A 24,726-nucleotide genomic window follows, 5' to 3' on the forward strand; every position below is an offset into this window, starting at 1 on the left:
GGGCAACATGGCGGCCTCCTTGCTGACGTCAACGTCCGACCCGAGCGCCAAATTCAAATTTGCGGCCATCTTGAGCGTCTGGAATCCCGGCGCGTCGCGCGGCTGGAGGTGGGGGTATCCTCTGCATTGGTTTTGGGATCCAGGGGTGAGGGCGCCATGGCGCCCGGCTGCAAAAGTAAGTAAGGAGCCCCGGCTTCGTGACCCCGTCCCCGCCCCCAAATACAGCAGTGAAGGACGGCCCCCAGCCTAGGGTTCCCGGCTGGGCGTGAAGGGCAGGAGTGGACTGAGCGGCGCCGGGCGTTTGGGACCTCTCTGTCCCTCAAACAAACAATACGCGGCTGGAACAGCTGTCTTCCCTTCTATCTGTGTATTGGGCCTGCGCCACGAGCCAGGCACAGTTCTAGGCGCTTGGGCTGAGCAGTGAACCGGAGAGCCCAATCCTCCAGGAGCTTGGCGCCCAGCCACCTGCTGGTTTCTTCCTTCCGGTTCTCTGTTCTGCGACTGGGGCTGCCTCTACGTACCCTTACCTGAGGTTCTCACCTCCTTCTGACTCTCACCATCTTCTGCATATTTTCACATCACTATCCTGAAGGGGAGAACTTACTCATGTTCCAAGCACGTTTTTCTCTTCTGGAGGGCCTGCTGTAGAATCTCTTTAGATAAGCCCTGGGTTATCACAAATACCTATTTTCTTCTCAAGGGGACCCGTTCGGTTTCTTCCTGTTTTCTTGGAGAGGAGCACTGCCAGTTTTTGCTTTTGTTAAACCCTCCAATTTTCACTAATTTCTTGGTCCTTTGCCGTTCTTGTGTACGTGCCCCATCTCTTAACATTGCCTAATCCTTTAAGGAGTCTTGTTTTTTAAAGCTGATTTTGAGCTAATTCGATAGATCTCGGTGAATGGTATAAATGGCAATGAGGAGAGGCCTATGTTAGAAGACTGGTGAAACTGAAGTTTTGGGCTTTGACGAGACTTCCAACAACGTTAATCCTTCAAGCTGTCAATTGTAATTGTCTTCTGATGTCTTTGTTGTTTCCTGAACTTTCTAGGTCATCACACCCTTCACTGCCTACTCATTGTGCTCTTTTTCCCTCTAAAATGTTTCTCTTCTCTCGCCATTTTTTCGGGATTCAGGGAATAGTAGCACACAAATTGGTACGTTTTTGGACTGAAATGTTCGTTGGGCTTCCTGCACAACCACAGTATTTGTTCTGTAAATCTGGACTCAAGACAGTTGATACCTGTGATATAATTAGAGCATCTGCTTACATAATGGAAAGTGACGTATGTCTATTAAAGGACTCTGTCCTGTCTATGTACATCACTTTCTAGAAGTGATGGGAACAAGGATATTGACAACTCCCCTTTGTGAAAATGGTGATTTCCATGGGGAACTCTTCTGTTCCTTGTAGTCTGTTAGCAACCTTGAGGTTGATGACATCCCAGGTAAGTAAGTGCTCCTTGCATTCCCAGCAGTCCAGCGATCTGGAGCATGAATTGGGGAACTCACTCAGTGCCGTCCACAACTTTTGTGCCGATGAAGGTTATTTTTTGTGACACCATTAGTAACATGGGTTGCTGACTGAAATCAGAGAAATGAGAATGTGAAGTACAGTCCCAATGAAACTGAGTTCAAGATTCCCTTTCTGAACTTAATCATATTTGGTCAAATGATCCATAGGTATTTATTTGGACTGCAGAATAAAGTATCTTATGGGTTTGTTTGTTTGTTTGTTTTACAGCAGGAAGACCCTTTTAAAAAAGATGTACTGTTTTGTTGAGGATTAATATATACACAGCAAAGGACACAAATCTTAAGACTACTATGCGATAAATTTTTACATAAGAATACACTTGTCGGGCGCCTGGGTGGCTCAGATGGTTAAGCGTCTGCCTTCGGCTCAGGTCATGATCCCAGGGTCCTGGGATCGAGTCCTACATCAGGCTTCCTGCTCAGCAGGGAGCCTGCTTCTCCCTCTGCTTCTCTCTCTCTCTCTCATGAATAAATAAATAAAATCTTAAAAGAATACACTTGTCACTGCCACCAAGATCAAGAAAGAATGGTTCCTATGCCCCAGAAAGTTCCCTGTGATCCTTCCTAGTTAACAACTACACTGTTAACTACAGTGTAGTTAACAGCTACACTGATTTCTATCACCATTGACTAGTTTTGTCTATCTTTGAACTTCATGTAAATGGTACAATATTTATTCTTTTTGTTCTGGCTGTTTAGTGAACATTATGTCTGAGCACTGTTTATCTGTTGTCTGTGGCAGCAGTTAATTCTTTTACATTGCCATTTAGTGTTCCATCCTGTCAGTATGCCACAATTTGTTTATTCTTTTGATGTACATTTGGGTTTCTAGGTGGGCTATTATGAATAAAGCTGCTGTAAATATTCTTCAACATATTTTAAGGTAGATGCCTTGAGGACCTCAGAGCTAAAAGAATTTTAGTGAGTGCCTATGAAGGACCCTTGTTGTGTCAACCTTTGATGGCAGCCATGTGATAAATTTTTATATTCTGTTTATTTATTTATTTTAAAAGATTTTATTTGAGAGAGAGGAGAGACAGAGATCGCCACAGAGATAATGAGAGAGAGAGAGCATGAGCGGGGAGGAAAAGGAGAAGCAGGCTTCCCGCTGATCAGGGAGCCCGGCGTGGGACTTGATCCCAGGACTCTGGGATCATGACCTGAGCCGAAGGCAGATGCTTAACTGACTGAGCCACCCAGACGCCCCCAAATTTTATATTCTGTTTAAACGTTGCTTAAGATATAGCGCACTGAGGTGGTTAAGAATGTGCGCTCTGGATCCTGAATGCCTGGGTTCACATGGCAGCATTTCTCAGTGACAGCGTTGCCTCAGAACTGAATTAGGCTTAATGCCAGAACTATCTACCTGTGTAATTTTTTGTTTCACTTTATCTCACTATTGGCTTACTAACTTGGCTTTTTTCTTTTTCTTTTTTTTTTAAAGATTTTATTTGACAGAGAGAGACACAGCGAGAGAGGGAACACAAGCAGGGGGAATGGGAGAGGGAGAAGCAGGCCTCCCGCCGAGCAGAGAGCCCGGTGCGGGGCTTGATCCCAGGACCCTGGGACCATGACCTGAGCTGAAGGCAGACGCTTAACGACTGAGCCACCCAGGCGCTCCGGCTTTTTTCTTTTCTTTAGTAAACATTTCATTTTGGAGTAATTTTAGGTGTACAGAAAAGTTGTAACAGCTGTTCATCCAGCATCTTCTCTACTCGACTGGGCCACCAGAGGCTATATGGACTCCCCTCCCTACACTTCAGACTTGAAACTCTAGGCAGTTGAGCTGGGGCAATTAAAGGGCTCGCTGCCTTTGTTTCCTGCTCTCAGGGTCACTTTACTATGCTGCCTCTTGTCCAGTGTCTGAAACTTGTTGCGTGTTTTTTCCCAGTTTCCTGGTTACGTAAGATGACAGTAAATCCAGTCTCTGTCTGGGCCTATTTCTGGTTCCATCTTTACACATAGGGAGTGGCCTTTCAGCCTCCCATTTGAAAGCGTGGACGTTCAATAGGGCACTGAACCCCAAATTTTGCTCCTCTAATCTGTGAGTCTATTCAAAACTCTGCTCAAAATCTCAGCCTCTTAGCTGCAGCTTGCAGAATCAGTAATCTCCTCCTAGGAAAGAGCAGCCTCAGATGCTGTGCTCACACCTCTGGACTTCCGTCCTCTCTTGGGTTTTGGCTCCGTATTTGCTCACCGCCTTGGCAGGTCTCCAGTGCCTCCAAGTAGATGTTTTTTATACTTTTTCTGCTTTTCTAGTTGCTTTCAGGCAGGAGGGTTGGTCTGAAGTAAATTAGTCCTTTAGTTCTAGACTGTCCTAGTAAGGAAAGCCTTACTGTAATAAATTCAGTTTTATTCCAGGACAGAAAAAAGAAAAAATCTGTATCTGAGGAAGCACAAAAAGAAACAAGTTTAAAATCAGTCTATTGGCATGAAGAAGGGCCAAAACTACAATTTAGGGTAGGGTCATTTTTTTCCCCACTATGCTCCTGCCTAGCACCTCAAATCCTGATTGTATTACTAACGTTAACATGTATGGTGGCTTGAACCTTTCAATTTTAAGTGGTTAAAAAAAAAACTGATGTAAAAATGTGTCTTCTGCTGTCATCTTGAGGATTCATGGTTGTTGTAGATGATAGTTGTCTTAGTCTGGGCTGCTCTGACAAAAATAACAAACTGGTGACTTTTAAACAGTGGACATTTATTTCTCACAGTTCTGGAATCTGGAAAGTCTAATATCATGGTGTCTGCATATTTGGTGTCTGGTGAGGGCCCACTTCCTCACTGAGGCTCTCTTTTTGCTACAAACTCACATGGTGGAAGGGAAGAGCTGCCTAGGGTGTCTTTTTTTTTTTAAAGATTTTTATTTTTATTTTTATTTTTTTTTATTTATTTTTATTTATTTATTTATTTATTTATTTAATTGACAGAGAGAGAGAGAGAGACAGCGAGAGAGGGAACACAAGCAGGGGGAGTGGGAGAGGGAGAAGCAGGCTTCCCGCTGAGCAGGGAGCCCGATGCGGGGCTCGATCCCAGGACCCTGGGATCATGACCTGAGCCGAAGGCAGTCGCTTAACCAACTGAGCCACCCAGGCGCCCCTAGGGTGTCTTTTATAAGGACACCAGTGTCAATCACGAGGGCCCTGACTTTACTACCTAATCACTTACCAGGGGCCCCCACCCTGGGGGTTTGGATTTCACCATATGAATTCTGGGGAGACAAAAACATTCATACCATAGTAGTGATAAAGAGATGACTTATTCATCATTTGTATAGAATTAAAGGTTGCCTGCTTTTAGTGTGGTACACTGCCTTTATTTTTTTTTTTAACTTCTAAGGATCTTTTCGTTTATTTCTGAGAGAGAGAGAGAGAGAGCGAACACGAGCTGGGGGAAGGGGCAGAAGCAGAAGGAGAAGCAGACTCCCCGCTGAGCAGGGAGCCTGACTCAGGGCTCCATCCAGGACCTGAGACCACCTGAGCCAAAAGCAGACGCTTAACCGACCGAGCCACCCAGGCGCCCCATAGCATGGTACACTGCCTTTAGATTTCTGAGGTGCGGCTGCCTGTTTTGAACTGCCTCCCCCTACAACCTCCCAAACTGTCTGAATACTTGCCTGACCTATGCCTTTGTATCTTTTGCTTACCTTTTCTGCTGTCCGGGTATGTGACTCCTGCTCACATCACCTATTCTAATCTTCGTTTTCCTCTTTCCCCAGTTCTTCATAAGGATCAGACTTCAGCTTTCCTAACGTGAAAGCCTTCCTTTCATATTATGGCATTCTCATTTTTTTTCTTTTTTCTTTTTGATAAAGGTACAGAGGGACTGTTTCTTTGCTGCCAACTCTTGTAGAAACTGTGAAGGGCAGGTGGGGAACTGGGTAGTCTGGTCTGTTTTCCACTTCACAGACGTTCATTTGCTTGAGGGTATGGAAAGGGTAGTTTCCAGAACAGTTGTTCTGTGGTGAAAATTTACTTTGAGTTTCTGTGCTATGAAATGAAGAATAGAAATAAACAATAGAAAGAATAGAAATTAAGTTTTTTTTTTTTTTTACTGATGTCTTAGTTCATTCAAAGATATTTACTGAGTGTTCACTGTTTGTCAGGCACTGCTCTAGACAATGCTTTACAGTTAATTTGGAAGAGAAAGAGAGTAAATTAATATATATTATGATGGCAGTAAGTCTTTTGAGGGAAAGGCCAAGGAAAGGAGTTAGAGTGATAGACAGGTGGGTGGGTGGGGAGATAAGCTGGTGTTTCCCATAATGTGACGTCACGGAATGCCTTATTGAGAAGACAATACTTAAGTGAATGCCCGAAGAAGTGTTCTAGGCAGAAGGTATAGCATGCGTAAAGGTCCCGAAGTGTGACTTGTTCTAGAAATAACAGGGAATCTAGTTTGGTTGTAGTGGAACAAGGAGTGTAATAGGAAATTACTCCACACTCCAAGGAGTTGTGGAGGTGGTCACAGGGGGAGGCAGGGGCACTAGATCCTGTAGTTTCCTGTAGGGTGTTGTAAGAGCTTTACCTTTTACTCTGATTGAGATGGACAACCACTGCAGAGTTTTGAAGAGAGAAGTGACTTGCTATGATACACACATATCCTTATTTTAATAGCTTTTAATTTTGCTATAATTTAAAGTGATAGAAAAATTGTGAGAGTAGTACAAAGAATTCTTGCATAATACCCTTTACCCATATTAACCACTCTCCATTTTGCCACATCTGCTTTATCATTCTCTCTCCCTCTTCCCTTATCCTCCCGATTGTGTGTGTGTATACATATTATTTTTTATGAGCCATTTGAGAGTAAAATGGGTACCTTTACCACGAAATACTTCAGTGAGTAATTTCTATGAATAGGTGTATTCTGTTGGTTAATCACATTGCAGTGATCAAAGTCAAGAAATTTTATATTGAGGGGCGCCTGGGTGGCTCAGTCGTTAAGTGTCTGCCTTCGGCTCGGGTCATGGTCCCAGGGTGCTGGGATTAAGCCCCGCATCGGGCTCCCTGCTCAGCGGGAAGCCTGCTTCTCCCTCTCCCGCTCCCCCTGCTTGTGTTCCCTCTCTCGCTGTGTCTCTCTCTGTCAAATAAATAAATAAAATCTTTTAAGAAAAAAAGAAATTTTATATTGATATAATACTGTTATCTAATCCACGGTCCATATTTTACTTTTATCCAGTGTCCCAATAATCTATTTTATAGTTGTTCTTCTCTAGAACCAGATCTCTCATTGCATTTAGTACTGATATCTGACATTTTTTTAACAGCTTGATTGAGATGTAAGTCAGATACCGTACAATTCACCTATATAAAGTGTAAAATGGTTTTTAGTATATTCACAGATATGTGCAACTATCAGCATTGTCCATTAGAACATTTTCATCACCTCAAAAGAAATGTCATACCTTCAGCCCTCCTCCTTCCCACCTCTCTATCTCCCACCAGTCCTAAGTAACAACTACAATCTCTTCGTTATTCAAAGTGGCATAGTAAAGTCTCCAGCTGTTATTGTTGAATTGTCTATTTCTCCCTACTTTTCTGTTTTCGCTTCGTGTATTTTGGTGACCTGGAATTAGGTGAATATATTTTTATATCTGTATTATCATCCTGAAGGATTGACCTTTGTATCATTATAAAATGTCCCTCTTTATCTCATTTATCTCTTTATCAATGTTTTTTGGTCGTTTTTAAAAATCTGTATTGTCTAATACCAGTGTAGCTACTCCAGCCTTCTTGTGGTTGCTGTTTGAGTAAGATATCTTTTTTTCATCGTTTACTTCCAGTGTATTTTTATCTTTGAATCTAAAGTGTGTTTCCTGTAGGTACTGTATAGTTGGAGCATGTTTTCTCAGGTAGTCTGTCAGTCTCTGCCTTTTAATTGAGTTATTTAATCCATTCACATGTTATTGGTATAGTTGGATTTACATGTGCCATTTTACTTTTTGTTTTCTATGTGTCTCTCATCTTTTGTGTTCCCCTGTTCCTCCTTTTCTGCTTTCTTTTTTGGATTTTTTTTTTTTTTTTATTAGTGGTTGCTCTAGGGTTTAACATGCTCATCTTATCAGAATCAGCTTCAGATTTATACTGGTTTAATTCCAGTGATATAAACATTACTCCTATGTAGTTCTATTCCTTCTCACCCCCTTTTTTTGATATATTGTTAAACATATTACATTTAATAATGTTATAAACCCAAAAATACACTGCTATATTACTTTACCAACTTTAGTCACTTCCTCAGGCCAGTACAGCTTTGCTCCTTACCACCTTGTATGTATATTACATTCCTATATATTGTAGACCCAACAATACATTATGTACATTTTATTTTATTTGCTTTTTTTAAGATTTTATTTTTTAAGTAATCTCTATAACCAATCTGGGGCTCAAACTCAAACTCTGAGATCATGAGTCACGTGCTGTATCGACTGAGGCAGCCAGCCATCCCCCGTTATGTACATTTTAAAGAAACAATACATTATGTACATTCTAAAGCTTTAAAAATTAATTAAGAGAAGAAAGGAAAACATAAGCATTTCTACTATCTTTTATAATTACATAATCACCTCTCCCTGGTGCTCTTTGATTTCTCATATGGATTCAGATTACCAACTGGGGTCACCTACTTTGAACCAGAAGGACTTCCTTTACCACCTTCTTGAAAGGTGGGTGGGCAAGCAGCAAATTCTCTCTTATTCCTTCTGGCCTCCATTGTTTATGCTGAGAAGTCAGCTGTTGATGTAATTGGGTTCTCTTGTAAGTAACAAGTTGTTTTTCTCTTGCTGCTTTCATGATTTTCTCCTTCTCTTGGGGCACCGGGGTGGCTCAGTTGGTTAAGCGTCTGCCATTGGCTCAGGTCATGATCGCAGAGTCCTGGAATCGAGCCCCTCGTTGGCTTCCTGCTCAGCAGGGAGTCTGCTTCTCCCTCTCCCTCTGCCCCTCCCCCACGCGTGCTCACTCTCAAATAAATAGATAAAATCTTTAATTAAAAAAAATGTTTTCCTTCTCTTTGATCTTCACCATTTTTACCATGATGTGTCTCTTTGTGGATTTCTATGTTTATCCTCTGTGGAATTCATTGAACTTCCTGGAGTGTACATTATTTTTCAGTGAATTTGGAAAGTTTTTGGCAATTATATCTTTGAAATTTTTTCTGCTGTTTGTCTTTTATCTTTTTCTGGTGCTCCCCATCACATGCATATTGGTGTGTTTGATGGTATCCCACATTTTTCTGAGGCTTGCTTCACTTTCCTTCATCTTTTTTTCTGTCTGTTCTTTGGCTTGTATGGTCTCTGTTGATCTGTCTTTGAGCTTGCTTATTTTTTCTTCTGCCAGTTTACATACACTGTTGAGTCCTTCTAGTGAATTTTTATTTTAGTTATTGTACTTCTTGAACTGCAGAGTTTCAATTTTTCAAAATAATGTCTATCTCTATTCTCTATTTGGTGGGACATTGTCATTATACCTTTATTTAATGCTTTAATTATCATTTCCTTCAGTTCTGTGAACATGTTTGTAATGGTTATATTTGAAGTCTCCCAACATCTGGATGCTATCATAGGCAATTTCTCTTGCCAGCTTTTTTTTCCCCCTGCTTCATGGCATCTTTGAATGCCTTGCATTTTTTTGTTGGATACTTGACATCTTAGATAATAAATTATAGCAGCTTTGGATACTGGTCTCTACCCTCTGGGAGTTGTTATTTGCTTGTTTGTTTAATTACTGACTGGATCATTTTAGTCACATCTCTTTCCCTTTCACAATGTTAAGCCTCTTGCTCTTCAGAGAAGTCCAGTTTTGGGTTGCCCTAGTTACCCTGATGACAGTGGTTTTGGTGAGGATCTCTCTCTCTCTTTCCCTGACCACACTTAGTTCTTAAACTTTAGGAATACCAGCTGATTGCCCTGTTTTGAACAATGCCTGAACATTGCCCTACAAATTAATCTAATTAGATTCTTCCCCACCCCTCTTTTATGAAGGGGCTTGAGGAAGAAGGAGAGGAAAAGAGAGAATCTTAAGCAGGCTCCACGCTCAGCTAGGGCTTGATCTCACAACCCTGAGATCATGACCTGAGCCAAAACCAAGAGTCAGACACTTAACCAACTGAGCCACCCAGGCACCCCTGATTCTTGCCCATTTGAAGGAAAAGTTTCTGAGGTCTGTGTTTGATACTTGTTTTGACCCCAGTAAAGCTGCTCCCAGCTGTCTGATGCCCCAGTTCTCTCCTGTAATTAATAGGTCTGCGGTTTAGTTTGTACCTCCTAAAGGCCTCTCACCACAACCTTCACTGTTTTTGAGTGTGTGATTAGGCTTGAACTTCTCCATGCTCTGTTGTAAATGAGGTCAGCTCCTTTGGAGCAATCTGCTTTATGGTCTGTTTCTCCCCTGAGGCAAAATCTCTGAGCCTAGACTTGGGAGCTGGGGGTGGGGACAGTGACAGCCTTCTTTCTGAGCGACACCTCTGCTCTAGTTGCTGAGTATTGTTGGGGAGGAGAGAGAGAGAGAGAGAGAGTGAGAGAGAGAGAGAGAGAGAGAGAGAGAGAGAGTGTGTGTGTGTGTGTGTGTGTGTGTGTGTGTGTGTGTAGCAGCTGGGGTCCCCTTGACTTCTCCTAGTGGAGAACCACTGCCTTGTGAGCCAGACCGGGGTGATCAGGGTCCCAGTGTTCTAAGTACCCTATATCCAAGGTACAGCCTCATTCCACGAGTGGAGGCTGGGTGGGAGAAGGGAACCCCCACCTCTCAGCCATATTTATTTAGGATTTGGCTTCAGCAACAGGCAGCTGGCTAGAGGCAGGATGAGAATGATAACCTGCTCCTGGGAAGAAAGCCCTCCCAATGGAAGCTGAGGGGAGCGGAGGAGGACCCCTGTGTTCCTGGCTGTGCAGGCTGGAGTAGAGTCGCCAGCTTGCTGAGCTGGAAGGGGGGGACCTTGGCTCAACTGCCATAGACTCTCACCTTTGCTGTGGAATTTTCATAGATCTTGACTGGATGTTTTTTCATTTGGCTGTTTGCCTTTATGGCTGTTTCTAGAGACTTTAAGTGTTGTTTTTGTTTTGTTTTCTGTTTTTTATTTCACCAGTTTTACAGGGCAGTGGGTCACTGGAGTTCCTCATGTGGTCATGCTAGAAGCTGATCTCCGGGTTCTTTTTCGACAGAATCATTCTACCTTCTGGGTTGAGAATAGGTGGGATCCTGGGGATGAGGGAGTGAGAAAGAGAAGCAGGGAGACTGTTGTAATAGTTCAAATGAGGGATGTTGCTGGCTTGATTCCATAGCAGTGGATTTGACCAGAAGTTGTAGGATTCTGGATGTATTTTGAAGGTAGAGCCAAAGATTGGCTAACAGGTTGGATATGAAGTATGAGAAAGAGAGGGGTCAGGGATGGCTCCAAGGTTTTTGGCCTGAGCAACTAGAAAGATGGAGTTGTCAGGGCCCCTGGGTGTCACAGTCAGTTAGGTGTCCAACTCTTGGTTTCCGCTCAGGTCATGATCTCAGGGTCCTCAGATCGAGCCCTGAATCGGGCTCCGTGCTTAGCGAGGAGTCCGTTTAAGACTTTCTCTCCCTCTCCCTCGGTCCCTCCCCCTTGCATGGTCTCTCTCTTTCTCTCTTGCTCTCTCTGAAATAAATAAATAAATCTTAAGAAAAGAAAGAAAGATAGAGTTGTCCTTATTTGAGATGGAGAAGCATGTTTGGGGTGGGGGTTGGGTAATCAGGATTTCAGTTTTGGACACGTTAAATTTGAGACATTGCCCATTGGGCATCCCACTGGATATGTCAAACAGGCAGTTAGATGTGAGAGTCTGGTGCTTAGGAGAGTGAGTGGTCCAGGGAGGTTTAAATTTGGGACTCATCAACATATACTTAGCATCTAAAACCATGAGATTGGGTGTCATCACCAACAGAGTAGATGCAGATAGAATAGAAGGAAGATCAAGCCTGGGCCCAAGAGGAAGTCCTGATGTCAGGAGGTCAGAGAGCTGAGGAGACTGAGGAGTGTCAGCAACAGAAGACCAGGCTAGATAAGAATGAGATTTTTATAGTACAATTTTAAATGCCTGTAATAACTTCTTGTCTTTTTTTCTAGCTGAGTTACGCAATGTGACAAATTGTCAGTCTAACCAACCAAGGTAAGGAAAAAAATCTCGTTGATGAGACCAAAAGAATTAGGGATGTGGTATTCCTAAAACAACCATTTAGCATAGTAAGGGGTACTTATTTTAGAATTAAGCTTGGTCCTCAGCTACCTGGAAATCTGGAAACATCACACTTACTCCCCAACCCTCCCCCCATCCTCTCACCTTTTAGGCTAAAAAATGGAATCAGTAACATCATTCTCCTTTGGGGTGACTTACTTTATTACTGCTACTAAGAGGGAAATCAGACAAGCAGACATGCTTGGAGCTCCATGGAATCAACTCTCTTTGAGTTGATTTCAGATAAAAGCTTATGAAGATGAGTAACGTGAAGTAAATCAGTAAAGTCATGTGAGACTCTTTGAGAAGAGGTAAATGTAAGTGGGTAGATTTGGGGCTTTGTTGGGGAAACTCAGTATGGAAACATTAGAGGCAATATGAGACTCATCCTTTTTTAGTTTTCTCCAGTAAACTTAGGCTGGTACATTTCTTGTCTTTAGTAATGAAGGTGATGCCATCAAAGTTTTTGTGCGAATTCGTCCACCTACAGAAGGTTCTGGATCAGCTGATGGAGAGCAAAACTTATGTTTATCTGTGCTCTCCTCTACCACTCTCCGGCTTCACTCCAACCCTGAGCCCAAGACCTTCACATTTGATCATGTCGCAGACATGCACACCACTCAGGTAATGATAGTTTTGGAAACTTAACTTTCCATTTGGATAAGATTCTGTTATTTGTGAGGATTTCATTTTTGGTCTCTTTAGTTTGATAGATTTCAGATAAGGACACTCAAACATTATGTAAATATTTTAGATTTAATATATTTTAAAATATTTTAGATTTAATTTTATTATTTTTCTTCCTTCATCACGCTTTGTACCAGAATGACAAGCCTGCTTTACTTTCGCTCACCATCCAATGATGGAGATTAGTGGAGGTGTATTTTTCAGAGCCACTTGGATGATTGATAAGTACAGTTGAACTTCCTAGTTTAAGGAGAGGATCTTAATTGTGACTGCTATAACAAAAATATCACAAACTGAGTGGCTTAAACAGCAAACATTTATTTCTCACTGTTCTGGAGGTTGGGAATTCTAAGATCCAGGCCGGAAGATCCAGTGTCTGGTAAGGACCTGCTTCCTGGCTTGTAGACAGCTGCCTTCTCACTGTGGAGAAAGAGAGAAAGCAAATTCTCTCCTGTCTTTTAGAAGGGCACTACTCCCATCACAAGGGCTCTACCCTCATGACCTAATTATCTTCCAAAAGCCCCATCTCCAAATACCATCACACTGGGGATTAGGGTTTCAACATAAGAATGTTGGGGAGGACACTGGAAACATTCAGTCCATAGTAGAGAGTAGCAGGTTTATGATTGCTATGATATCAGTAACTGCTTTTCTAATTAAGGACAATTTAGTTCAGATCTAGTCAGCACTATCCAATTAGAACTTTCTGTAATGAGGGAAATATTCTATTATCTGTGCTGTCCATTACAGTAGCCTCTAGCCACATGTGGCTATTTAAGTTTGAATTTATTAAGATTAAATAAAATCTAAAATTTAGTTTCTCAGATACACTAACTGCATGTGGCTATGGAGCACTTGAAATGTGGCTAGTGCATCTAAGGACCTGACTTTATGTTTTATTTAATTTTAATTAATTTGAATTTAAATACCTACATATGACTAATGGCTACTGGATATCACAGATCTTGATTATTCCCTTACACACATGGATGTTTTTGGTGAGACATTTAGATCTTTTCATCTAGGACATGGATGGTCAATGGAAATATAAAGTTAGTCACATATATAATTTAAAATTTTCTAGTAGCTATGTTGAAAAAAAAGGAAAAAAAAACAGGTAGACTTAATTTTAATCCTATATTTTATTTAACCCAATATATCCAAAATATCATTTCCATGTGTAGTCAATATAAAGCAAATTATTAATGAGATATTTTCCATTCTTTTTATTCATGCTCAGTCTTCCAAACCTGGTGTTTATTTTATACATAACAATACATCTCAAGTTGGACTAGCCATATTTCAGGTGCTCAGTAGCCACATGTGGCTCATGGCTATGGTATTAGACAGTAGGTTTAGGAATTCTTGCACTGTTGATAAGATTGCATCTACTTACATGTAAATATGAAAATGAAAATCAGGTATTAATTCTTTACTATAAGCTGGTAAGAAAAGCACTGAAGAACATATAGGGCCACATATTTGATGCTAATACCAGTATACTATTTGCATGCAACATGCTGAACAAAATTCTGTATAAATTGTAGATGTAAGCTTTAAATCTATAATTGTATACGAGATTAATGGACATAACTGTCTAATGTTTTATCCCATCTTAGATGTTTTAGCTTTTTTCTTTTTTTATAAAAAAAGATTTTATTTATTTATTTATTAGAGAGCGAGAGAGAGAGAGAGACAGCATGAGAGGGGAGAGGGTCAGAGGGAGAAGCAGGCTCCCTGCCGAGCTGGGAGCCCGATGCGGGACTCTATCCTAGGACTCCGAGATCATGACCTGAGCCGAAGGCAGTCGCTTAACCAACTGAGCCGCCCAGACGCCCCTAGCTTTTTTTCTATAGTGATTGCAATGTTCATGTTATCACAGGGGTTGAAAAATCTAAGCATGTTATTTTTATTCTGTTTTAGAATCTGGTTTAGGAAAAATGTTTTCGTTTCTATGAAATGTTAAAATGCTTGGTGCTTACATTTGTAGGAGTCCGTGTTCTCAGCTGTGGCCAAGGGCATTGTGGAATCTTGCATGAGCGGTTATAATGGTACCATCTTTGCATAGTAAGTTCCTGACTGTCCCTATACAAGGGTACAATTAGTAAGTGCTTCTTCCTGTAGCTGCTGTAATCAATTACCCCAAACTCAGTGGCTTGAAACAATATGAGTTTATTATTTTTCAGTTCTGTAAATCCAAAGTCTGACACGAGTCTCACTGAGCTACAATAAAAGTGTTGGCAGGGCTGTGTTCCTTTCTGGAGGCTTTAGGGGAGAATTCCATTTCCTTGCCTTTTCCAGCTTTTAGAGCCACTCAAATTACATGGCTACACCCCCTTTCTCTGTCTTTGAAGCCAACAACATGCAACCCTCTGACTCTTCTTCCTCAGTCACATCTCCGTCTGACTATGGCTGGGACAGTTCCCTAATTTTAAAGATTCATGTGATTGGATTGGCCCCACCGGGATAATCAAGGTGGAGGGGATTAAACTCCCACCTCCTGGAGAGGAGAACATCTACTTATATTATTTGGAATTCTGTGAGGAAGATTCTACTTGGAGTTATAATCCATTATATTATTTATTTTATTTTATTTTTTAAAATTTTTTATTGTTATGTTAATCACCATACATTACATCATTAGTTCTTGATGTAGTGTTCCATGATTCATTGTTTGTGCATAACACCCAGTGCTGCACGCAGACTGTGCCCTCTTTAATACCCATCACCAGGCTAACCCATCCCCCATTATATTATTATTATTATTTTTTAAAGATTTTATTTATTTAATTGACAGAGAGAGAGAGAGACAGAGAGAGAGGGAACACAAGCGGGGGGAGCAGGGGAGGGAGAAGCAGGGAGCCCGATGCGGGGCTCGATCCCAGGACCCTGGGATCATGACCTGAGCCGAAGGCAGTCGCTCAACCAACTGAGCCACCCAGGTGCCCCTATATTATTTTTATCTTTTTTTTTTTTTAAGATTTTATTTATTTATTTGACAGAGACACAGCAAGAGAGGGAACACAAGCAGGGGGAGTGGGAGAGGGAGAAGCAGGCTTCCTGCCGAGTGGGGAGCCCGATGCGGGGCTTGATCCCAGGACCCTGGGATCATGACCTGAGCCAAAGGCAGATGCTTAACGACTGAGCCACCCAGGTGCCCCTATATTATTTTTATCTTATTGCTCATATTGTCCTAGCTTGGCCATTGGGAGCTATTTGAGGTTGGTTTCTGTGTCCCTTTGACATGTCACAGCCTTTTGCTTGAGCACTTCCTTATTTTATGATGCTCCAGGCTGCTCCTGGTTCATCTGTATTTTCCCTGTCCTAGACCTAGACTCAGCCAAGGAGCCCTGGTTTCTTTTATTGGAGAATGGTTTTTAGAAACCAAGATGTGGGCACTAGGTGTGTTTCTTGCTACTGGAGTGTCATTGCTTCTAGGTCTTCTCAGCAGGCAGCTAGGTAATAAATGTATATATACGAAGTCATGTATATAGGCATGTCTGTAATTGTTTCTGTATATATCTGTACATGCGTTAAGCTAAACACAAGTTCATGCCTATGTATCTGACTCTAATCCAAGGGTTTAGAATCCACATGGGTTCATTCTAACCTTTCTTTCTTGTTTATCTGTAACTTCCCTTGCTGGCGGTGAGAACCCTGGCTCCCACCTTCTGTCATCCCTTCACTTATTTGTCCAACCCCCATATACAACTTTCAGAAGTGTTATCATGTATCCCTGTGAGAAATTTACTGAGGACAGTATTGATGTACAGTTCTTTTTATTTTATAGCCTTACAATTTCCAGTCAAAACCTCCTTTTCTAAAGTTACTTAGGTCCGCGCTTTTGCTGCCCACCCACTTTAGTGCACTTATGTCACGCACTTGTAATGTACTTACCTGCATTCCATCCTGGGACCGCTGACACCCTGGTTGATGTGTTTTGCTTGTTTTTTTTAGTTTGCATACCTTAAAGTTCACCCTTTGTGATGTACGGTTATATAGTGTTTGGACAGATGCAGAGGGTCATGTACTTACCACCCCAGCACTGAAGAGGACAGTTCCTTCACCTTAAAAGTTTCCCCTGTTTGTCCCCCTTGTAGTCAGCCACTCCCCCTTCCCCCAACCCCTCACATCCAGGGTACCCTAATATATTTTCCATCCCTATAGTTCTACCTTTTCCAGAGTGCCATATAAATGAAATCATACAATATGTAGCCTTTTGGATCTGCCTTCTCTCTCTTAGTAAAAAATACATTTAGGATTCGCCTGTGTTGTTGCATGCATCAATAACTTAAACTTTTTTTTTCCTCTATAGTATTTTATTATATGGATGTATCATGATTTGTTTATCCATTTCCTTGTAAAAGGATATCTTAGTTGCTTCCAGTTTTTAGTGATTATGAATAAATTGCTACAAATGTTTGAATATTGGTTTTTGTATGAACATAAGTTTTTCAAATCATTTGAGTCAATCCCTAAGAATGCAATTGCCGGACCATATGGTAAGTCTATGATTAACCTTGTGATAAACTGCCAAATTGTTTTCCAAATGTATGTTTAAAGTGAGTCATGTTCCTGAATTTCTAAATGTTGGCAGCCTTGGGGCGCCTGGGTGGCTCAGTCGTTAAGCGTCTGCCTTCGGCTCAGGTCATGATCCCGGGGTCCTGGGATCGAGCCCCGCATCGGGCTCCCTGCTCAGCAGGAAGCCTGCTTCTCCCTCTCCCACTCCCCCTGCTTATGTTCCCTCTCTCGCTGTGTTTCTCTCTGTCAAATAAATAGATAAAATCTTTAAAAAAAAAAATAAATAAATGTTGGCAGCCTTAAAATATTGCTATAGATTTAATGTTGGAATGTAAGATGGAGGTTTAGAAAACATTGTGACCTTGGCAATTATACAAGGTGAATTTTGGTATCATTTAAGATTTATTTCATAAATAGTATAATTTATAGTGTAATTTTTTTTCCTTAGCAGTAGACTTTTAAATTTTATTTAGAACTAGAGCTTTTTAACAATGTAGTGAATTATATAAGACATTTGAGCAGCTGATGCTTTGTGTGCGTGTGCCCTTGGTTCATCTATAATTGGTTCAAGGCACAAGAAAATAGAAAACACATTAAAAAGTGTAAGCTTGGGGCACCTGGGTGGCTCAGTCGTTAAGCGTCTGCCTTTGGCTCAGGTCATGATCCCAGGGTCCTGGGATCGAGCCCTGCATCAGGCTCCCCACTCCGCAGGAAGCCTGCTTCTCCCTCTCCCACTCCCTCTGCTTCTGTTCCCTCTCTCGCTGTGTCTCTCTCTGTCAAATAAATAAATAAAATCTTAAAAAAAAAAAGTGTAAACTTTAGGCTCATATTGCACATACATCCTTGAAAATTTGCCTTTGCTTTTCATGCTTACTTTTTAGTTGTGTTCAGGAAAACTAAATGTTCTCTCTTTAGCAGTGAGACAGGTACCTATTTTCTCATCTGTCTTCTCAAGAGAAAAAAGGTATTTTTTTTCACAGAATATTTTGAGTGGTAAAGTTCAAAAATGAATTTGAAATAAGAGCCACAGTTGGCAGAGATTATATTATCTTTAGAACTGTTATCTTTGAAGACCTTGTAAGCATACTAATTATGTTTAATTTGTGGCATATTCATTAATAACTTAATGAAAATTGCTTTTGCTAGAAGAAGGTAGAAATGAGAAACACTTGATGAGAAATGAGGGTTTGATTTATTGGTTGGGGAACATACTTTCTGGTTTACCTAAAACAGCCCCAATTCTAGGGTAATTATTAATAGTGTTCCCATCACTCTCAAGTAGGAGACTCAATAATAACCGTTTTTCTTTCTGAGTTACTAAAGAACTTTTTTTCCTACTTCTAAAAGGAAGAGGTAAACAACTAGATAATACTCGGGTTCTTTTTGTTTATTTTGTCCTTTGGGGCATTTAAACAAAAAATGAATTCAAAAACTTTTTTTTTAAGATTTTTATTTATTCATTTGACAGAGTGTGTGTGTACAAGCAGGGGTAGGGGTAGAGGGAGAGGGAGAAGCAGGGAGCTGAGCAGGGAGCCCGATGCGGGGTTCAATCCCAGGACCCTGGGATCATGACCTGAGCTGAAGGCAGACCTTAGCCGACTCAGCCACCCAGGTGCACCTCAAAATTTTTTTTATATTTGTGCTGTGAATCCAAGCTAAAGACATTTGACACCCTGACTGACATCTATCTTTAACATAAGCATTTTTATTTTTAGTTTTTCTTACTCTTGTTTCTTGGGGTAATGAAGAAGATATGACACTACATACAGAATCAGGCCTATAGCATAAGGAATTTTAAAATTGCTTTATTTTTAAATGACATTTTTAATGTCTTTCTGCCTTTAAAGGCAGAATTTAGGAAAGGAATTGCTAACTTATTTAGAATAGAAAAAGTTGGAAACAAAAATTTGTTTCTGGTTAAATCAATTATACATGCATGGAATATACAATGTAGCTATTAAAAATAATGAGGTAGATCTCTATTTACTGACTTAGAAAAATATCGAGATAAAATTAAAGGACAAAACAGATTGCAGAGCAGTATGAAGAGCATCATTTCAGTTTTGTAAATACAAATTAAATGAAAAATCTGATGGCTGTGTTTGTATAATCCTGATGCATTACCAGACAATTGACAGTGTAGTTCTTGGTAGAATAAGAGAGAGAGAGAGAATGAATCATTCACTTCTCACCTAATATAATTTTTTTTATTACAGATTTTATTTATTTATTTGAGAGAGACAGAAAGCATGAGGTGAGGGGTGGGGACAGAGAGGAGAGGTAGAGGCAGACTCCTCATTGAGCCCAGAACCCTAAGACCATGACCTGAGCCACAGTCTGATGCTTAACCGACTGAGCCACCCAGGTGGCCCCATTTTTTTTTTTTTTTTTTAAGTAAGCTCTACGCCCAACGTGGGCCTTGAACTCATGACCCTGAGATCAAGAGTTGCACACTCTACTGACAGCCAGGCAGGCGTTCCTACCTAATATAATTTTTAAAAAGAAAGAAAATAAGATCTTTGTGGGAAAAATTTATACACTACTAGGCCATATTAAAGTAAGAGGGTAGTCTTTTAAGTTTCATATGTCAAAATAATGTATGAAACATTTATTTTTACAGTGGACAGACGGGCTCAGGGAAAACATTTACGATGATGGGTAAGTGAATTAAAGATGATCATATCCTGGCTTAATCTACTCTTTCTGCAATGACAGCACCTAGGCACCTAGTACATTTTGGGGGAAGGCATACTTTCTATATATGATGTTGACCTCATAAAAGTAGGGCTTTTCCCAAGGCTTCTGTCAGATTATGAGTTCATGATAGCAAAGTCCGTGTTTGCAGCTACGTTCCCAGTCAACGCTCAGCACAGAGTAGGTGCTCCATAGACAGTTTTTGAATTGGGTTTATTATTTTTTTTAAAGATTTTATTTATTATTTGAGAGAGAGAGAGAGCGCGCGCGCATGAGGCGGGGAGGGGCAGAGGGAGAAGTAGACTTCCCGCTGAGCAGGAAGCCGGATTCGGACTCGATCCTGGGACTCCAGGATCATGACCTGAGACAAAGGCAGTCGTTTAACCAACTGAGCCACCCAGGTGTCCTGAATTGGGTTTAATGACTTTTTATATATTTATAAATCTGCACAATCACCATCCAGATCAAGATTCCCAGTTAGTAACTACCTCACCCCCTTCTCCTGAAGTATGTATTACTCTGACTTCTCTGTCATCATTAGTTTTGTTTGTTTTTAAGCTTCTACAAATGAAATTTTACTTTATGTACTCTTTTATATCTGGCTTCTTCCTCTCAGCATTAAGTTTCTAAGACTCACCTGTATTGTTGCATGTTGTAGTAGCTTATTCCATTGCTATATAATGTGTTATTGTACAGATATGCCACGTTTTCCATTCTAGTGCTGATAGACATTTGGATTATCCCCAGTTTTAGACCATATGAATAATGCAGCCATGACCACCTTGTTTTTTTAGTTCATTTCCAGGAGTGGAACTGCTGGATCATAGTTACATGTGTATCAGCTTTAGTAGATATGGTCATGATAGATATGGAAGTTCTAGAAATCCTTGTCTCTACGTGGTATTGTTGGTTTTTAAAATTTTAGCCATTCTGGAGTATGTGTAGTATTATCTCATTGTGTTTTTGTTTGCAGTTCCCTGATGTCTGTTGACAACTGAGCACCTTTCATATGTTTTTTGGACATTTGAACAACCTCTCTGTAAAATGCCCATTCAAGCTTTTTTCCCATTTAAAAAATTAGCTTGTCTTTCCTACTCATTTGTGGGGATTTTGTAAAATAGGGAGGTTAGCCCTTTGTCTACGATATAGATAACAGATTTTTCTCTAGGTTTTTCATTTCTCTTTTCAGTTAAGGTTTTTCCCTTTACTCAAGTTTTTTATTTTCTTGTGGTTGAATTTCAGTTGTGGGTTTTTTGTTTTTTGTTGTTGTTGTTTTTTAATTTTTTATTGTTATGTTAATCACCATATATTACATTATTAGTTTTTGATGTAGTGTTCCATGATTCATTGTTTGTTCATAACACCCAGTGCTCCACGCAGAACGTGCCCTCTTTAATACCCATCACCAGGCTAACCCATCCCCCCACCCTCCTCCCCTCTAGAACCCTCAGTTTGTTTTTCAGAGTCCATCATCTCTCATGGTTCCTCTCCCCCTCTGACTTACTCCCCTTCATTCTTCCTCTCCTGTTATCTTCTTCTTTTTCTTTTTTCTTAAAATATGTTGTGTTATTTGTTTCAGAAGTACAGATCTGTGATTCAACAGTCTTGCACAATTCACAGTGCTCACCGTAGCACATACCCTCCCCAATGTCTATCACCCAGTCACCCCATCCCTCCCACCCCCGACCACTCCAGTAACACTTCTGAATCGTGAGTTGCAGTCAGAAAGAGTGTTACTGAGTGAAATGAGAAGGAACCATGAGACTCTCTGGGAGAAGCATCTTCCAGGCAGTAGGCTCTGAGTTGGGAGTGTTCAAAGAATAGCAAGAAGACCCATGGGCCTAGGGGGCAGTTTCCCAGAATAAGGGGCTAGTAGTGAGGGAAATTAGAGTTGTATCCTGAGGCCAGGTCATGTAGGACATGGCAAGGATTTGGGATTTTGTGTGTGGGATGTGAAGGTTTAAAAAAGGTCCTTTTAAAAAACCTTTATTGGAAGGTTTTTTTAAAAAGAAGAACTACATGATCTGATGTATAATTAAAAGGATTACTCAGGCAGATGAATGGACTAGACTGGGAGGGGCTAGAGTGGAAGCAGGATGAGGAGCTAAGGCGTAGAGGAGGCAGGAGATGATGAAGGTAACTAAAGAATATGTTGAATCTTTCTATATATATATTATTTAACAGGAAAATGTTATAAAATTATGTGCATACTTATTTGTCCTCTTAATTTACTTGTATTTTTCTACATCCATTATATATATATTTTTAGGTACAATTTACAAGGGCCATTTTTTTTAATATTTATTTATTTTAGAGCATGCTTGGGGGGAGGGGCAGAGGGAGAGAATCTCGAACAGCCTCCCCACTGAGCAGCGGGGCTCCATCTCAAGACCCTGAGATCATGACCTGAGCTGAAACCAAGAGTTGGATGCTCACCCGAATGCGCCACCCAGGCACCCCTACAAGGGCCGTTTAAAATATTCCAGGTTATAGCACACCAAGACAGCATTAGTGGCTATTATGGGCCCTTCCTTCAGTCCTATTGTTAGGCAAGTTCTGTTCGATCTTTCAGACTAAAATTTAACTTATTTGGGGCACAAAGAAGGAACTGATTATACAATGTGTCATCTGATTTCTGTATAAATTTCCAGTATTGCCATTTTGAAGGACTGTTCTAGAATAAAGATGAATAGCTACATATGTATGTTTTTTACATTTCTTTAGGACCATCTGAATCAGATCATTTTTCTCATAACCTGAGAGGAGTAATCCCACGAAGTTTTGAATATTTGTTTTCCTTAATTGATCGTGAAAAAGAGAAGGTAAAACTTGTAAAAATAAAGTCATTGTATGAAATTCTAATTTCGAGTAGTTAGCTACTAATAATTAGCTCATAACACATAGAGGGTCGTGGGTGGTACTCTACAATGTGGATAGGCTTGTGTGGCATAGAAGAACCTCTCAGTTCTTAAGAAAAAATGAAAGATTCATTTTAAAATTTAATTTTCTTAAAATTTTTAGTTTCTAAACCATGCATCCTCTGTGAACTCAGAAAAAATAAAGAAGAATGTAGTGCTTCTTAGTGCTCAGATTTTGCAAGAAAGTGTAAAGAAAATCTTAACTGAGGAAAACAGATTTGTTAAGGCCCATCACCTACCTGCACGTAGGCACAGTTGACAGGTGTCTCTAGATCCTCAGGGTGCCCTGGAGTGATGGGCCCATCTTTGCCTCCTTTGCAGCACCTTCTACCACCTGACCATAATTTGCTTTTTCATACGTGGTGGTGTGACTCCATCATCCTGGAGATGTGGGCTTCCCTCCTCCTTTGGCTCTTAGGTTGGGCCTTTCTCATGATTGTGCTTTTTTAGCTTGGTGAATGTTTAGGAGCCCTTAGTGTTACTGTTCCATTCCATGCGTACCAAGGAAATGGATACATACCATTGGCTTACCATTTGCTCTCTTGCAGAAACAATCCCTAACCTTTACAGTTAGACATGCACCTTGGGTGCCAGTGAAAGTTTAGTGCCCCGTATTCCTGTGGTTAAAAATCCTAGAGAGAGGCTTTTGAGATTATTTTCAGTCTTTTCAAGAATATAACCCTTGTTGCAAGTAAAACTTTCTGAGGAAGTCCAGTATATAATAGATAAAAATGGAATTGCTCTTCTCATCACAAGGAAAAAAATTTGTAACTGTGTATGGTGATGGATGTTAACTAGACTCACTGTGGCGATTATTTCTCCACATATATAAATATTGAATTAGTATGTTGTACACCTGAAACTAATATGATGTATGTCAGTGATCCCTCAGTTTAAGAAGGTGGAATTGCCCATCTGGACTGCTCCAGTCCCATCTCCCTGTCTTGCTTCTGAGTCACCTCTGGAGACCTAGGCCTCCTGGGATCACAGTTTGATGCTGCCTTAAGATGTAACAGTATGTTAAAACTAGTCACCTGGATTTGTAACTGGCTTTTAGGTACCTTGTGTTGTGTAAAGGAGAACATGGTAGGAAATGTACCCCTTGTGAAACACGTGAGAGGTTCGGATGAACTCATGAAAAGAATGTATCTAAATGAGACTTCTCTTTCCAGGCTGGAGCTGGAAAGAGTTTCCTTTGTAAGTGCTCCTTTATTGAAATCTACAATGAACAGATCTATGACCTACTGGACTCTGCATCAGCTGGACTATACTTAAGGGAGCACATCAAGAAGGGAGTCTTTGTTGTTGGTGCAGTGGAACAGGTGGTGACCTCAGCTGCTGAAGCCTATCAGGTACCCTACCTTGAGCACTTTGATCCTTAGGCGATGTCGCATGCTGTGAAAAAAAGCACCTTGATCTCAAAAAAGGCAAGAATTGAGCTACTAAAAATAATTCTGTAAAGGCGTGACGCAGAATGTTCATGAGAAGCAAAAAAGAACATGGCTATTTTATAGATCTTCCCTTAGTTAAAATAGAACTTTGAGCCTCTTGATTTTGCATGACTTTGGTGCTGTTCATTCCAGTCAGGTACCCTGCAAGTCACGGGGACAGTTCATTAGTGTCATATTTCTTCAGTAATTCTTCCTGGGAGCTGCCCCTTTGAGTAGCTTCTGGGATTGCTGCTTTTTAAACCAGCTGTCTGTCCTCTTCCCTTTATTTTCTACCCATGTTTACTTGTTAGGTGTCAAAAGCCAACCTCTTTTGAGGACTCTGCTAGGGCAAATAAACCTCTTGTCAGGTATTTACAAAACAGCCCATTTTTATGGGATCTGATCTGGCCAGTTGATTTTAAACAGTTTTTTATCATGTAATATTTGATACATACAAAATACTGCCGTGTGCTTAGAAGTTGCTGAGCTTAATGTTAAAATGAACTTAGAGGACCTTAAGAATTCAAGACCCAGGTATCACCAGTACTATCCTGTCTACCTGTGTGTCTCTCCCTATCTCATGTCCCTGGCTCCTCATATGCTGAATGCTCATGATCATTTCCTTCTGCTTTTAAATCACATACATAGGTATTTCTGAAAATGTTGGTTTTGCCTGTTTTTGAGTTTTAATAAATTGTGTCTATTTAGCCTTCTATAACTTTTTTAAACTCAACAATGTTTATGAAAT

At 40.6% G+C, this 24,726-nt stretch overlaps 1 protein-coding gene across 1 annotated transcript in view; it reads left to right on the top strand.

The window, feature by feature from the left end:
* The first annotated feature begins 52 nt into the window (after positions 1 to 52).
* Positions 53 to 24,726, top strand: part of KIF15 (kinesin family member 15) — a 69,610-nt gene continuing 44,936 nt past the window's right edge. The window contains exons 1-7 of the mRNA XM_025885423.2: positions 53 to 175; positions 11,620 to 11,662; positions 12,169 to 12,352; positions 14,406 to 14,482; positions 19,557 to 19,594; positions 22,355 to 22,452; positions 23,721 to 23,900. Of these exons, the coding sequence (XP_025741208.1) occupies positions 157 to 175; positions 11,620 to 11,662; positions 12,169 to 12,352; positions 14,406 to 14,482; positions 19,557 to 19,594; positions 22,355 to 22,452; positions 23,721 to 23,900 (639 nt within the window). The 5' untranslated portion in view covers positions 53 to 156. The remainder of the gene's footprint in view (positions 176 to 11,619; positions 11,663 to 12,168; positions 12,353 to 14,405; positions 14,483 to 19,556; positions 19,595 to 22,354; positions 22,453 to 23,720; positions 23,901 to 24,726) is intronic.

This window comes from Callorhinus ursinus, unplaced genomic scaffold, assembly GCF_003265705.2.
Source record: "Callorhinus ursinus isolate GAN/ISIS: 27379988/994484 unplaced genomic scaffold, GSC_fseal_2.0 scaffold15, whole genome shotgun sequence".
NCBI classification, from domain to species: domain Eukaryota; kingdom Metazoa; phylum Chordata; class Mammalia; order Carnivora; family Otariidae; genus Callorhinus; species Callorhinus ursinus.